General features: G+C 44.0%; 2 protein-coding genes across 2 annotated transcripts; both read right to left on the bottom strand.

Moving 5' to 3' along the window:
• Positions 1-1,326: 1,326 nt before the first annotated feature.
• LOC26526088 lies at positions 1,327-1,805 on the bottom strand. The gene is given in 3 exon segments (XM_015157254.2): positions 1,327-1,498; positions 1,501-1,699; positions 1,758-1,805. Coding segments are annotated over 2 exon segments (231 nt in total). The 5' UTR covers positions 1,682-1,699; positions 1,758-1,805; the 3' UTR covers positions 1,327-1,448.
• An 8,019-nt stretch (positions 1,806-9,824) lies between these two features.
• Positions 9,825-11,730, bottom strand: LOC6548044 (transportin-3). Its single transcript, XM_001975202.3, has 2 exons — positions 11,686-11,730; positions 9,825-11,588 (listed from the first exon to the last, which is right to left on the bottom strand). The coding sequence occupies exon 2, from the start codon at positions 11,577-11,579 to the stop codon at positions 9,825-9,827; it is 1,755 nt and encodes a 584-aa protein (XP_001975238.1). The 5' UTR covers positions 11,580-11,588; positions 11,686-11,730.
• Positions 11,731-11,752: the final 22 nt, after the last annotated feature.

Here is an 11,752-nt window from a genome sequence, read left to right as displayed (position 1 = left end):
TAATTTATGTTGGAATAAAAAATGCTGAAGTAAAGTATAACTAAAATAAATATTTAGAAGACTGGGCTTTAAATAAAGTTAAAGTTGAAAAGGTTAATAAGTATGCCCACCAAGTACGAGGTACTTTTACCATACTAGTGGTATATAATGAAGGTAGCTCTGCAAACTTAACGTATTTGCTAGCAGTGCAGCACGCGAAGGGGCAAGAAAACCCGAAGACGCAGGACGAAGTCACCCGAACTTGAGCACTGTACGTGTGCTGGCAGAGAAGGAGCTGAGCCATATCCTGTTCCTGTGCCGCCTAATGGGACGCTGTCCACCGCTGGTCTAAATGCAAGACGTCGCAGCAATGGAAACGGAATGGGTATGTGTATGGGAATGGGAATGGGAATGGGAATGGGAATGGGCACGGGCTGGAGGAGAGAATTCATTAAAAATTAATCCAACGAGTGCGAGGTATATTTGGATCCATTCCCATATCCCTCCGCTCGACTCTTCTTTGTTCCCGCTGTCTGCTATTCAATTATGTATGCCACGGCAGCCATGAAAATGACCTGCAACGCCGTCGTTGCCCCCCCTGCCCCGCCCCTCGAGCGCAGTAAATTCTAACAGCACTTGGGGCTCACCTTTGGCCACCCCACTCACCTGGCCCAAATCCCCCTCACAGATCGTTGGCTGGCTGGCTGCTCGGTTGGTTGGCAGTTTTATGTGTTTTGTCTTCGCATGCCGCATAAACGGAATTATTTACAATTTATTTTTACCTGAGCTAAGACCCCAACTACACATAAAGAAAAGATGCACAACGAATCGGAGCAAATGTGATGTGATTTTAAATGAAATTTCCATGAATTATAAAACAAATCATTGCAAAACAGTGCAAACAGCAGACTAGTAATCTTAAATATTTGTAAATAATTGCATAAACTACAAATTGCAAACATACAATGCCAGCATGCATAGCACAGTGAATAGTTTCTCAGTGTATAAGAACGCAAGACGAAGATGAAGCAGCAACCAAGAAAACCCGGAGTGGAAAAAAGGGGGAGGGGCAGTGGCAGTAACGGCGGCAGCGGCAAGTGGTGGCATTTGGTTGCCGCTTGTTTGTTTTTGTGCTATTCAAAATGTCTTCATTGCCGGACAGAAGATGCCAAAGGAGCTGACCGAAGAGCCAAAAGGACGAGGAGCCACGCCGGCAGGACTCCGCTTGATTGGCTTTAATTTGAAGATGAAAAGTCTAGAAATGAAACTGGGACTGGGCACTTTTAATTTAGCCAACAACTCGCAAAGCAGAAATGTTCCCAATAAAACAATTCAAATTGTTTCGCAACCACGATGCAAAATGAAATACACTTCACAAGTATGTTTAATATAGATCCAAATAAAGCAGAGTCTTGCGATTGACGACACGGGAATAAAAAACTTTCAATCAATGGACACATTTGCTGTTCTTAACGCGAGAAGACTTCTTCAGAACGTTCCGAGATTTCCACTTTAGATCGCTTCCCTTCACAGTTTCCCACTTAGAGCGCAATCTAAGCCAGATCATTTGACCAAGGACCACAAGGCCCGACATCCAGACACTTGGTATGGGAACCTCCGCGGAACTGATTGGTTCAGTACTTGAGTATTCTATGGCACCCGGCGGAAAATCGCCCACCGTAAAATTCAATCCATCAGCCATTGTTAAAATGTATTGTCACTATCGAGGTAAAAGAAGGAAGAGTTGTTAATGCTATGTTATTTCGACACCAACTTACATTTATGATGGTTATTTCCGGGCTAACGATATCGGTAAAAACTTTAGTTTCTTTTTCACAGCTTGCTGAAACAATATATTTCTTGTAATAAAATTTACAACGACCACAATTTAATGAAACCTCTATAAGTTAATTTATCACGTACTGTAATAGAGATTAAATCAACTATATATTCGCTATGAGCAATGCTCCAGTGTTGCGTGCTTAATTGAATGGCGTCTAATGCCAATGCAAATCGAATTGCAATCGGGAGATCCGCGCTGCTCACTGGCAGTTTATATCAAAAGCCGAGAAGTCACTTTGCATAAATTAGTGGTGGCTTAAATGCAGAAAGCCAGAGTGCACCTAAGCAGATATTAACGCCAAGGATGGCAAAGGATGCGCCACTCGAGCACTCAGTCCCGTTTTCGTTCCCATTCACATTCACGTCCACGTCCTCGTCCTCGTCCTCGTCGTCCTTTTGCTCATCATAATCATCGACATCATCGTGCGGCACTCATAAGCATAAGTATGAGCATGAGCGATGATAAATCATTAGGGGCAACGTGTTGCGGCCAACTTGACTTGACAGCCACTGCAGCACTCGACGCGTGGAGGGGGTGGTGCATGGAGTGGGTGGTGCGCCTGGTGGTGCTGATGATGCAAGTCTAGTCAGTCGCCAGTAATCTGATCTCAGGCATCTTCTGACTTCATTTTGCTTTAACCATTTCTTTTTGACATAAATATTTAAAACAATTTTAGCTTTTTCGTCGAATATTCTGCCCTAATTATTTCAAATATATTATAAAGATCATAAGTTCTGCATCAGCTATTAGAACACCCGTTTCCTACTTTTGGACCCTCATCGCCGGCGATAATTATTAATTATTAATGCGCACCTCAAGTTGGCAAATAATGATATAGTGCTGGAGATACTCAACGCATTTGTGTGTGGCAAATTTATGGCTTGTACGTGTGGTATAAACAATTGGGCTGCCCAGGTGCCCCAAGCTATTTTCGAACCCAAGCCATTTTGCACAAATACTTGGCCATCTAAGGTTGATGGGTCTGCGATACGGGCCCTGTGTTCAGGGCCCAAATGCATTTTAAGCGGGCCTTTTCCGCTTCAGCTTTCCCACTGCAATGCGACGCTCGTTGCAGAAATGCAAATAAGCTAGAAATACTTTTCGCTTTCAAAACATTTGCATACATTGCGCTTATCACACCGAAGTAAAAAAGATTACGTGGCGTATACGCAACAAGGGGTAAGGTATTCCGCTGTTACAATTGGTCAAATCGCACTAAATTGGGGTCAACAGACAATTAATAATTTAATGGCTACTGTGAAAAGTTTTCCGAAAATCAATTAAGTGAACGCATAAAGCCCCGAAATGTTCTTCCATCATTAAGTGCCCCAGTAATTAATCAGCGAGCAAATGCAAATTACTTTTCCGACTTGACGTTGCAGTATTTGTTCCTGTTCTTGTTATGGCCCTCGTTGATCCTGGCTCCTTGAATTGGTCTTGAGTCGTGCTGCTAACTGTGCTAACCGGAAACGGAAATGTAGCTTGCATAACAAATGAATTTCGCTGAGGGGTGGCCTCCCCGCTCCTTTTGACAAGTCACCAGGGCCCGTGCCATTGTTCTGCCAACCCCAAGTTGTTCCCATTCTGCGAGTTTCTTTGCCATAAATTGCTTTTCCACATATTGCTTGGGATTGGGTGGGCTTGGCTTGTAGACTCTTCATCGAAAGACAACTGGTGGTGACAGGCCTTATTTCGGCTCTAGACTCAAGACACAGCTAGAGATACCCAGCGGAAATGACAAAAATCGAGGGTAAAACCATTCCAAATGCAGACTGCAATGAGAATTGCACTTTTGCTTGGCAGAAAATTTATGAACTTCATTGCCATGCGTCAAATAAATGTCAAAAAGTACGCCAAAAGTGCGGCCATTAATGCAAAAGATCCGTGGGACCAGCAAAATTCCGTTGAAGCTGTTCGACCGCAATAAAAAAATGCTCGCAAAAATTTCCGCCTTGTTTTTTGCAATTTTTTTTGTCGGTAGCTGTTTGTTTGGCATGTTAAACACAGTTTTTTAATGAATTTTCACGCCAGTCGAGTGTAAAATGCCTGGACTCTGGCGCTGGGGCTCTGACTACTTTTAAAATGCCATAAAACTAAAAAAAAATATAAAAATTATATTCCCTGTGCGGCAGACAAAGTGAAAAAAATTGTTTTTCAAAAGTTTGCTGCTGAATTTCGCGATTGTTGCTGCTGTTGTTGCTGACCATCATTTTTCTGAATGCCTGCATCTGTCTGCCTCAATGTCTCTCTTTCCCCCTCTATTTATTATGCCCGTCCCTCTCTGCGGGTTTCGGTGTTGTTTTTTGTGTGAATTTACCAAGACAAGGCTTCGGTGGTCGGAATGTCCTAACAGGATAAGTGGTTCGATTGGCTTACTCGATGATTTCGATGTTTCAGTCCAAGGAATAACACCTTTTATGCGTTTAACAGTAGGTAAAAATATTGTATGGGAGTTTGTAAAAAAAATATTTTAGCCTTTGACCAAGTGAAAGCATTAAAGGCATTTCAAAAGGTAAAACTTCTGGGAAATTGTCGTATCCTTCGGGTCTTAATTTACCTTTTCCGTAGGGCATTTGCCATTTGCCATTGATAGCTTCCAGATATCCATCTTCCACTCACTTCGTGTTTTACTTTGTATTTTTTCTGGTTTTCATTTCGATGCTTCAAGCGCAAGCGACAGATGATAATAAAAAATTTTATTACACACAAGCTCATCCATTTGACTTAATGGCGGTCGGAATGTTGCAGGCTTTTAATGTGCGTCATCATGATGGGAGGGGGTGTGTATCAGCGGCGGGGTGGGGGCGGTGATTTCCTGTCTAGGTATTCCGCAGCTTCTGTTTGAGCTGTTGATTGTTTAATAATTTTTATTTTTGCCTCTGCCTTTTTTGGCCTGCGCTCTTCTCAAGTGGAAGTGCATGTAATTTCATTTGCAATTTGCATGCAACTTTTTTTCGCAGGAGAGATTTGTGGGCCGCACTGATTGCACCAGTTGGGGCGCCAAATAAAATAATTTGTAGTATATATATCCTGTACTCCGCCTCCCATCGCCCAGCTGACACTCAATAAATCAGCGAAATGTGCGAGCAAAATAATAATTAATGGGCCGAAAGCGGGAAAGGGGCAAAGGGGGCAGGAGGAATGCATGAAAATTTGTGAAAAATTACACAATTTCCGCACACCCAATTATAATTGCCAGCGAACCGAAATGAGCATTGCACTCTTAGTATGCGGCACATGTAGAAAATGAGTTAAGTGCTGGCCATCCCACCAGCGGAAGTAGACAACACTTGGCTTAATTCCTATGCTCGGCCGTCTGTCTATCTGTTTGTCCGTCAGTTTTTCCGCTTTTCCTCCTTGGCACATATCCCCTCTTCATTGGCGGCGCTCATCATCATTTGGCAGAGCCGCATGTTCAATATGATTCGTGACATGTTAGGGAATTAGTGCTATAGCCCCGCTTTCAGCATTCCAGCACCCACCACCCACCACCACCCATCCACTGCCTGCACTGGGTGGGTGGTTACCCAGCCAAAAACACCCAGGAGCAGTCCGAGTTCGAATTGCTGGCCACGTGCGCCACATGTTTGTCATGCCAAGTGGCGCCAAGCGGCCTCATTAATGTGAGTTGCTTTAAGTTTTATTTATTTATTATTGGACTTTGGCCGGGTTGCTGTGTTTTTCTTTTTCCCAGCTCACTGGCTTGATTCCCTCTTGTTTTTCCACGGATTTGTGCTAGCTAATTGCTTTTTGTTTGGTCCCGGGATCGAAACTAGCCCGTGGAAAATAAGTGAAATTCAGGACTTGTTTTGGGGTCTCGTGTTTGGTGGTCCAGCAATTAATGGGCAGCTTAAGTGAAAATATTAATAATATTGTATGCACAAAAATGTTTTAAACATAAAGAATCATATTTAGTCATTAAATGATATCAGCTTTAAATATTTAAATACTGAATAGTTCAGATTTTTAATTTGAAGAAATGTAAAATGAATATTACCATTTTTCTCTTTTTTTTTGACTTACCTTTTACTTACGGAGAATATTGTAATGGCCTAAAACTCTGATTTCAAATTATACGCCAGAACGGCTATATATCGAGTATCCGACGTGTGGTCGTCGATGAAACGCCGTGAGACTCCCCAAGCAAAACAAAGTAGTTGTTGCCAGCTTTTCTAGTTTACAGTTTGCATTTAGCAGTTCTGCCACACGAAGTTTGCGGCGTGTCTGGTTTGTACACGAGTCCCTGGTCTCTTATCATGTTAGTTGGGGCTTTATTGCCCCGAAATAGTGGCTCAAGAAGTATTTGGTTGCATGCCCCGGTGTCGGCTCTCTTTTTGCTAGCGTCTTGGTCTAATTTGTAAAATTATTCGCACGTACTTTCTTATTAGTTTGTTTTGCCCTGTTATTTTTTTCGGCCAGAAAAGCGAAACTTTACGGAATAGCAACTAGACGGTTTTCAGAATATCCATCAAGTATTTTCAAGATATTTATTAAGGCTAAATTTAAAGTTGCAGCATACATTTTATTTGGTATTACTATCAAAAACTAGGGCCCGCGGCAATTGTTGAGTTTATTTGTTTGTTAGGGAGCAGCCGCCAATCAAGTGAACCGTTAAAAAACGCTCAAGCGAAAAACAAGAGAGTGGAAAACCTTCAGACAACAGAAAATTTCCATTTATCAAGCGGCATAACAGCGACATTTGATCAAGATATTAGCAAATGTTCAATTTATTTAGAAAAACCGCTGCGGCACATGGCCCAAAAAAGGCGCACACACAAAGCGGAAAAACAAGTGCTTCGTGTGTGTGTGAGTGCAACACGGTAAAGGAAAAATCCAAACCCAAACCGAAACCGAAAAATGCAAATCGAGCTGGGGGAATTAGTGACAGCCGAGCGGAAAGACCGACTCCACTTTCAGTTCCAGCTCTGCCCTTTAGAGCTTTCCCAGTGTGACATTTGCAATTGACAGTCGCATCGAGTTGAGTTTTCAGTTGAGGTTTTCCGTGGGTCCCAAGGTTTTTCCGGGCGAAAGGGGGCAGCAAAAGCAAAAAAAAGGAAAGTCAACTGCAGCCTTTGCTGCCATTCCTTCTTCCTCTGCGACAATTTAAAACTGCGAAAGTTTTAAATGTTCGCCTCGCTCCTTTTTATTTTCAAGTCTTTCCTCTTCGCGGTGCTTTTTCCTTGCGGCAAAATGTCAAACTGCGGCCAAAGTTCGCGTGCAAAATGGCGTCCCAAGTGGGCGTGGCTGCGGCAGGGACAGGGGCAGGGGCGCAGGCTAACACGTGTGCAGTTTTCCGAAATATTTCCTTAAATTTGCCCATTCCCAGCGATTAATTTAGCCGGAGACGGTCGTTTTTTATGCCAGCTAAGATACCTTCTGCTGCAATGTGGTGAGCGAAACTGCTGATAATTTGGATTGCAATTAATTATCACTGTGGTACTCAATTAGCATATGACATATAAAAACACAGAATAAAAGAGTGTAAAATTTATTGAGTATCTATGTCTTTAAATTGCTCGCCATATATTGAATATAGAGTTTAGTTTAGGGAACAAAACCATTTAATGTTTATATTAATATTAATGCTTCAAGCTAGCGCTTTCCACATTTAGTTGTTATTTCAAAAACCACAGTGTCATTTGCTCAGGTGAGAAGGGGCGGGGGGGCGAGCACTTACTTTTAATTAGCAAACAAAACGAACATTAAATCGTAAATGAAATGCCGCCGAAACCGCCGAAAAGTATGCAAAACTTTTGTTATTGTCGCCAAATAAATTTCGCCAATGCGACGGGCGTGGGGGCGAAATTGGGGGCTGTGTGGGCGTGGCTGGTCCAACAAATTCGCCAATTCGAGGAAATGAGAGGGTGAAAAACAACAAGCGGCTAACAGAAAGTTCCACCGACAGCAAAATTATGTGGCGTCAAATGCGTCGCGTCGCCTGAGGGAAAACCGCCTGCAACTGGATCCTCGGGGGGCGATCCAGGAGGTGTGGGCGTGGCCAGGTGGTTTTCCCACCTCCACCTCCACATTCCCTTCAGCCCTGTGGTGCGGTTGCCGTCGGGCTGAAATTTATGCTGCTGTGTGAAATTTTACGCGACAGGTGGAAAAATAAAAGCAGCCGCACAAAACTGCAGCAAAAAGTTGCATGCAAATTTCTAAATGGAAAAGCAAGTGCTCCAAGTCTGTCTGAATATCCTGCCTCCTTGCACCTCCTCACTCGCGCAAATAAAGCCACTTAAATATTTAAAAGGACGAAAGGACGAGGCGAAAAGCTCCCCGTGGACGAGGCCATTCGACCAAGTTCCTTCAGCGGCCCGAATATCCTTCTTCAACACTTGATTAGCAGCACTTCCATATTTCCGCCAAGTGGGGTGGCTGACATGGGGTTTCCATGTTAACACTTGCCCACAACAACTGTCCTCATTAGGCAGAAGGGTTCCCGCTCGTGACTGGCAACGTAAATCATCAATTAAAACAAATTTTCCATTTGGGGGCAATGTTTGAAATTAATTTTTAAAATGAAATGTTTTCGTAAATTATGAGGGTCACTTGAAGTGGGTCTAAGTGAGATGAGTGGAGTGGCGGGTGAGGGGTTTTCTGCCTGAAAAATAGAATTTTTAAATTGCCTTTGCAATGAGTGAGAAATTACAAGTTGGCCAAATAAGATAGAGTTCATATATTGCTCTAATTCTTTTAAGCTAAACGTTTAGGTATAGCTTTCTTTTGGGTTTCCCAATGCGTGATATCAGCAGAAACATTGTACATATCTGAACAGAAACTCATAATTGCCAAGTGATTCCAAATTTGGAAACTTGCACAACCCGCAATTTTACGAGTGGTAATTGCAACACAGATATCCTTAGATCTGCTGCTTGATTTTTGGTAGGTTCCTGGAAAACGTTTACCCAAACCCAAGCTTGCACCAATAAGTGGGGGGCATATAAATTACGGGAATAAAAACTGAAATTGCTGCAAAAACAGAAACACACTTAAAACGAACACACACACACACACATGCAGAACGTTCAACAGCAAAGCAAAAACGGAATATTTATGAACGCACCACGCGACGAGGGAAAGCGAAAATGCGCCAAACGAAGTTGTGGGGAAGTGGGAATGGAAATGGAAATGGAACCAAGACCAACGAACCAAGTCCAAGTCCGAAGTCCTGTCTACCCTCTCCTGCACCACACACACACACTCACACACACACGTACTCATATATATGTATTTTCCTACTGCCGGGCAATGTTTGCTGGCAGATAAAGCAAATGGCAAAAGTGTTTTCCACGCGCGATCGATATACACGGCGCCAGCAAGGCGGGACAAATTTTCATAGTTCAAGTGGCGCCTAGGAAAACCCAAGCCCACCGAACCCACCAGCAGAAACCACCAGCAAATGTGGCCAAAGGCGGGCGGCAGTAAAAATGCTGCTCGGAGAGAAATAAATGCGATAAAAATTATTGCGGAAGTGCGCAGGCGAACAGAGTGTGCGAACAGCGAAAAAATTATAGAAAGGAGCATCAGGACTGGCTGTTTGACGCATATTCCCTGCCTTTTGGGCCCACTCTGTGGCACCTCATCATCAGGCGGGTCCTTTGTGTTTCGGTTGAATCATCGCCAAGGACGAAGCTGAGAATTGATATCACGTGTCAGTCCAACGTCAATGTCACTCAGTCACTTCCGCCCAAGCGAAGGACGAAGGACTCTTTGCCCGGAATGGGTGGGCATAAAAACGCCGTGCTAAATGAGCCACGGCTTTCTCGGATCTGATTTTATTTTACGATTTAGGCGTGTGTTGGCCTTAGCTGTTGCCAAATTAGTTAGCAAAATTAACTTGTCTATTGGCGTGGATTGCCGTTTTATGGCTTTCGCGTAGATAGGCGACTCACTGTTGACTCATCTTGCAAATTATCCTTACAAATTATACAAATTGCTTTTATGAGCTTAATTTAAAAGAATTTCTTAAAAATTCGAATATATAATATATAATTAAAAGCAGCTAAAAACTATTCTGTAGCAGCCTGAGGCGATTTTCCTGCCAGTGGACAGGACACTTAAGCCACTTTATATTAAGCATTGACCTCTGGGCTCGCAGGATATCCGCCGCAGGCAGTTCCCGGATCAAAGCACAGACACTGGACAGCAGCTGGCACCGCTCGCTCTCCTCCAAGCGGAACTCGTCCACCTCGATGGCCAGGATGACTAAGTAATTCCAATGGGGCATCAGCAGGTTCAGGCGGCACTCGACAGCCGGCAGCATCGGATCCGCGCGGCGGAGTTCGTTGACCAGACAAGCCCAGATGGTCTCGATACTCACGGTTTCCGGGATTGAGATCAGCTCCAGGAGCTGCAGGCGTATGAAAGCCTGCGGGCGATCGTGTATGCTATTTAAAATGCCTAGGATTATGTCAGTTTGTTGCTTCTTGATGTTTCCCATCAGGTGACGCAGGAAAAAAACGCCAACCTCCACTTCTGTCCAGGAGCTCTGCCTATCCACCACTATATTGTACAGCTTCTCCAAGGTATCAGCGTTTATTATGTGAGCCATATCCAACAGGACCTCGCCAATGAGTCCTCGGAAGCGCTGTATATCTGCCGAGTCTGGTGGCATCATGAATTCATAACTGGCTGGCAGTGCAGCACGTGGAAGCAGCAGATCCAGGAGCCGCAGGAAGTACGGCCGATACACAGAATACTTGTGGGGATCGGCGTGCTGAAACACTTCTTCTGAAATCGAGGACCACATGCCCAAAGAGGCTTCTATTACCTCCAAAGGGGACAGTTCGGCTATAAGTAACAATAGCTCGATGGTTTGGAGTCGCTCTTCGAGTCGCTCGGGATTCGTTTGAGTTAGCTGGAAGTGTGTGTGGAACAGATTCACAAATATGTTGCAATAGTTTTGCAACAATGGGCTTTCGCCCATGGAGCGTTTGAATGCCGGCTTTAGGGAGATGACCAAGTCAGCCAAACGACCATTCAGATCAACTCTGACCAGCGATTGCTCGAGCATGGCTACGAGCAGTTCCGCCGCCTGCAAATGTCCTTCAGCCAGCGGGGTAACTAGAATAAATTCAGCCTTTACAAGCAGTTTGCTGTCCAGCACTTCATTGGGTGAAAGCAAACCAAATTTGGTCCAGGACGCGCAAGCTGCCAGACATTTCGACAAGACGTCGTCCGGCAAGTCCGGTCGCTCTACAAGTCCTTCCAGCACATCCAAGATATAGGTGGACTGAAATCGCAGTTCGTGAATCACGAAATGCAATTGCTCTGCTGACAAGAGCAGATTCGATGGCCGAGTCTCTTCAGGCACGACCCTCAGGACCTCCAAAAGCGCCATCACGTGCTGGGGTTTTCCAGATAGCTTCGTTACAAAGTCTTCTAGATCGTAATCCCATTGTGCAGCCATTAGGCCCAAGGCGGATAGGCATACTCCTAACTGCACAATCAAAGAATTGGAGTCCGACATCATAGCTGCATATTTCAGGTGATTGATTAGGCAATCCCTTAGAGAGACGAGCTGGGGCTTTCGCAGACTATGAAAACATTCCTTTATTTTTTTGGCCAAGCTCATTGCCGCAAAGGTCATGATGTGCACATCATGGGGTGGCCTGTGGGATAGTATTTCCTCAGCTATAATCCAGGTGTCATTCGACTTCTGAAAAGCGGCCAAGTACTCATCGGCCCACACCACGTTGCCCAAGCTCAGCGTATTAACTGCATCTATGACTTGGTCCGCTGTGAACTCTGTACTCATTCTGCGGATCTAAAATAATTGTTAAACAAAATGTAATTAACTTAACAGATAATCCAAGGAAGAGCCTGCAAGGCCAACTTTCAAAACAACAGTGGCGAAAAAATACCTATAAATCCTCAGGGACAGTAAGAAATCCTTTTTATTTACTAAATCCAAGACATAAAATATACACA

Source organism: Drosophila erecta, unplaced genomic scaffold (genome assembly GCF_003286155.1).
Source record: "Drosophila erecta strain 14021-0224.00,06,07 unplaced genomic scaffold, DereRS2 tig00000092-arrow-pilon, whole genome shotgun sequence".
Lineage (NCBI taxonomy): Eukaryota > Metazoa > Arthropoda > Insecta > Diptera > Drosophilidae > Drosophila > Drosophila erecta.
Note: the sequence above shows the minus strand (reverse complement) of the source record. Positions and strands in the feature narration are given on the sequence as shown.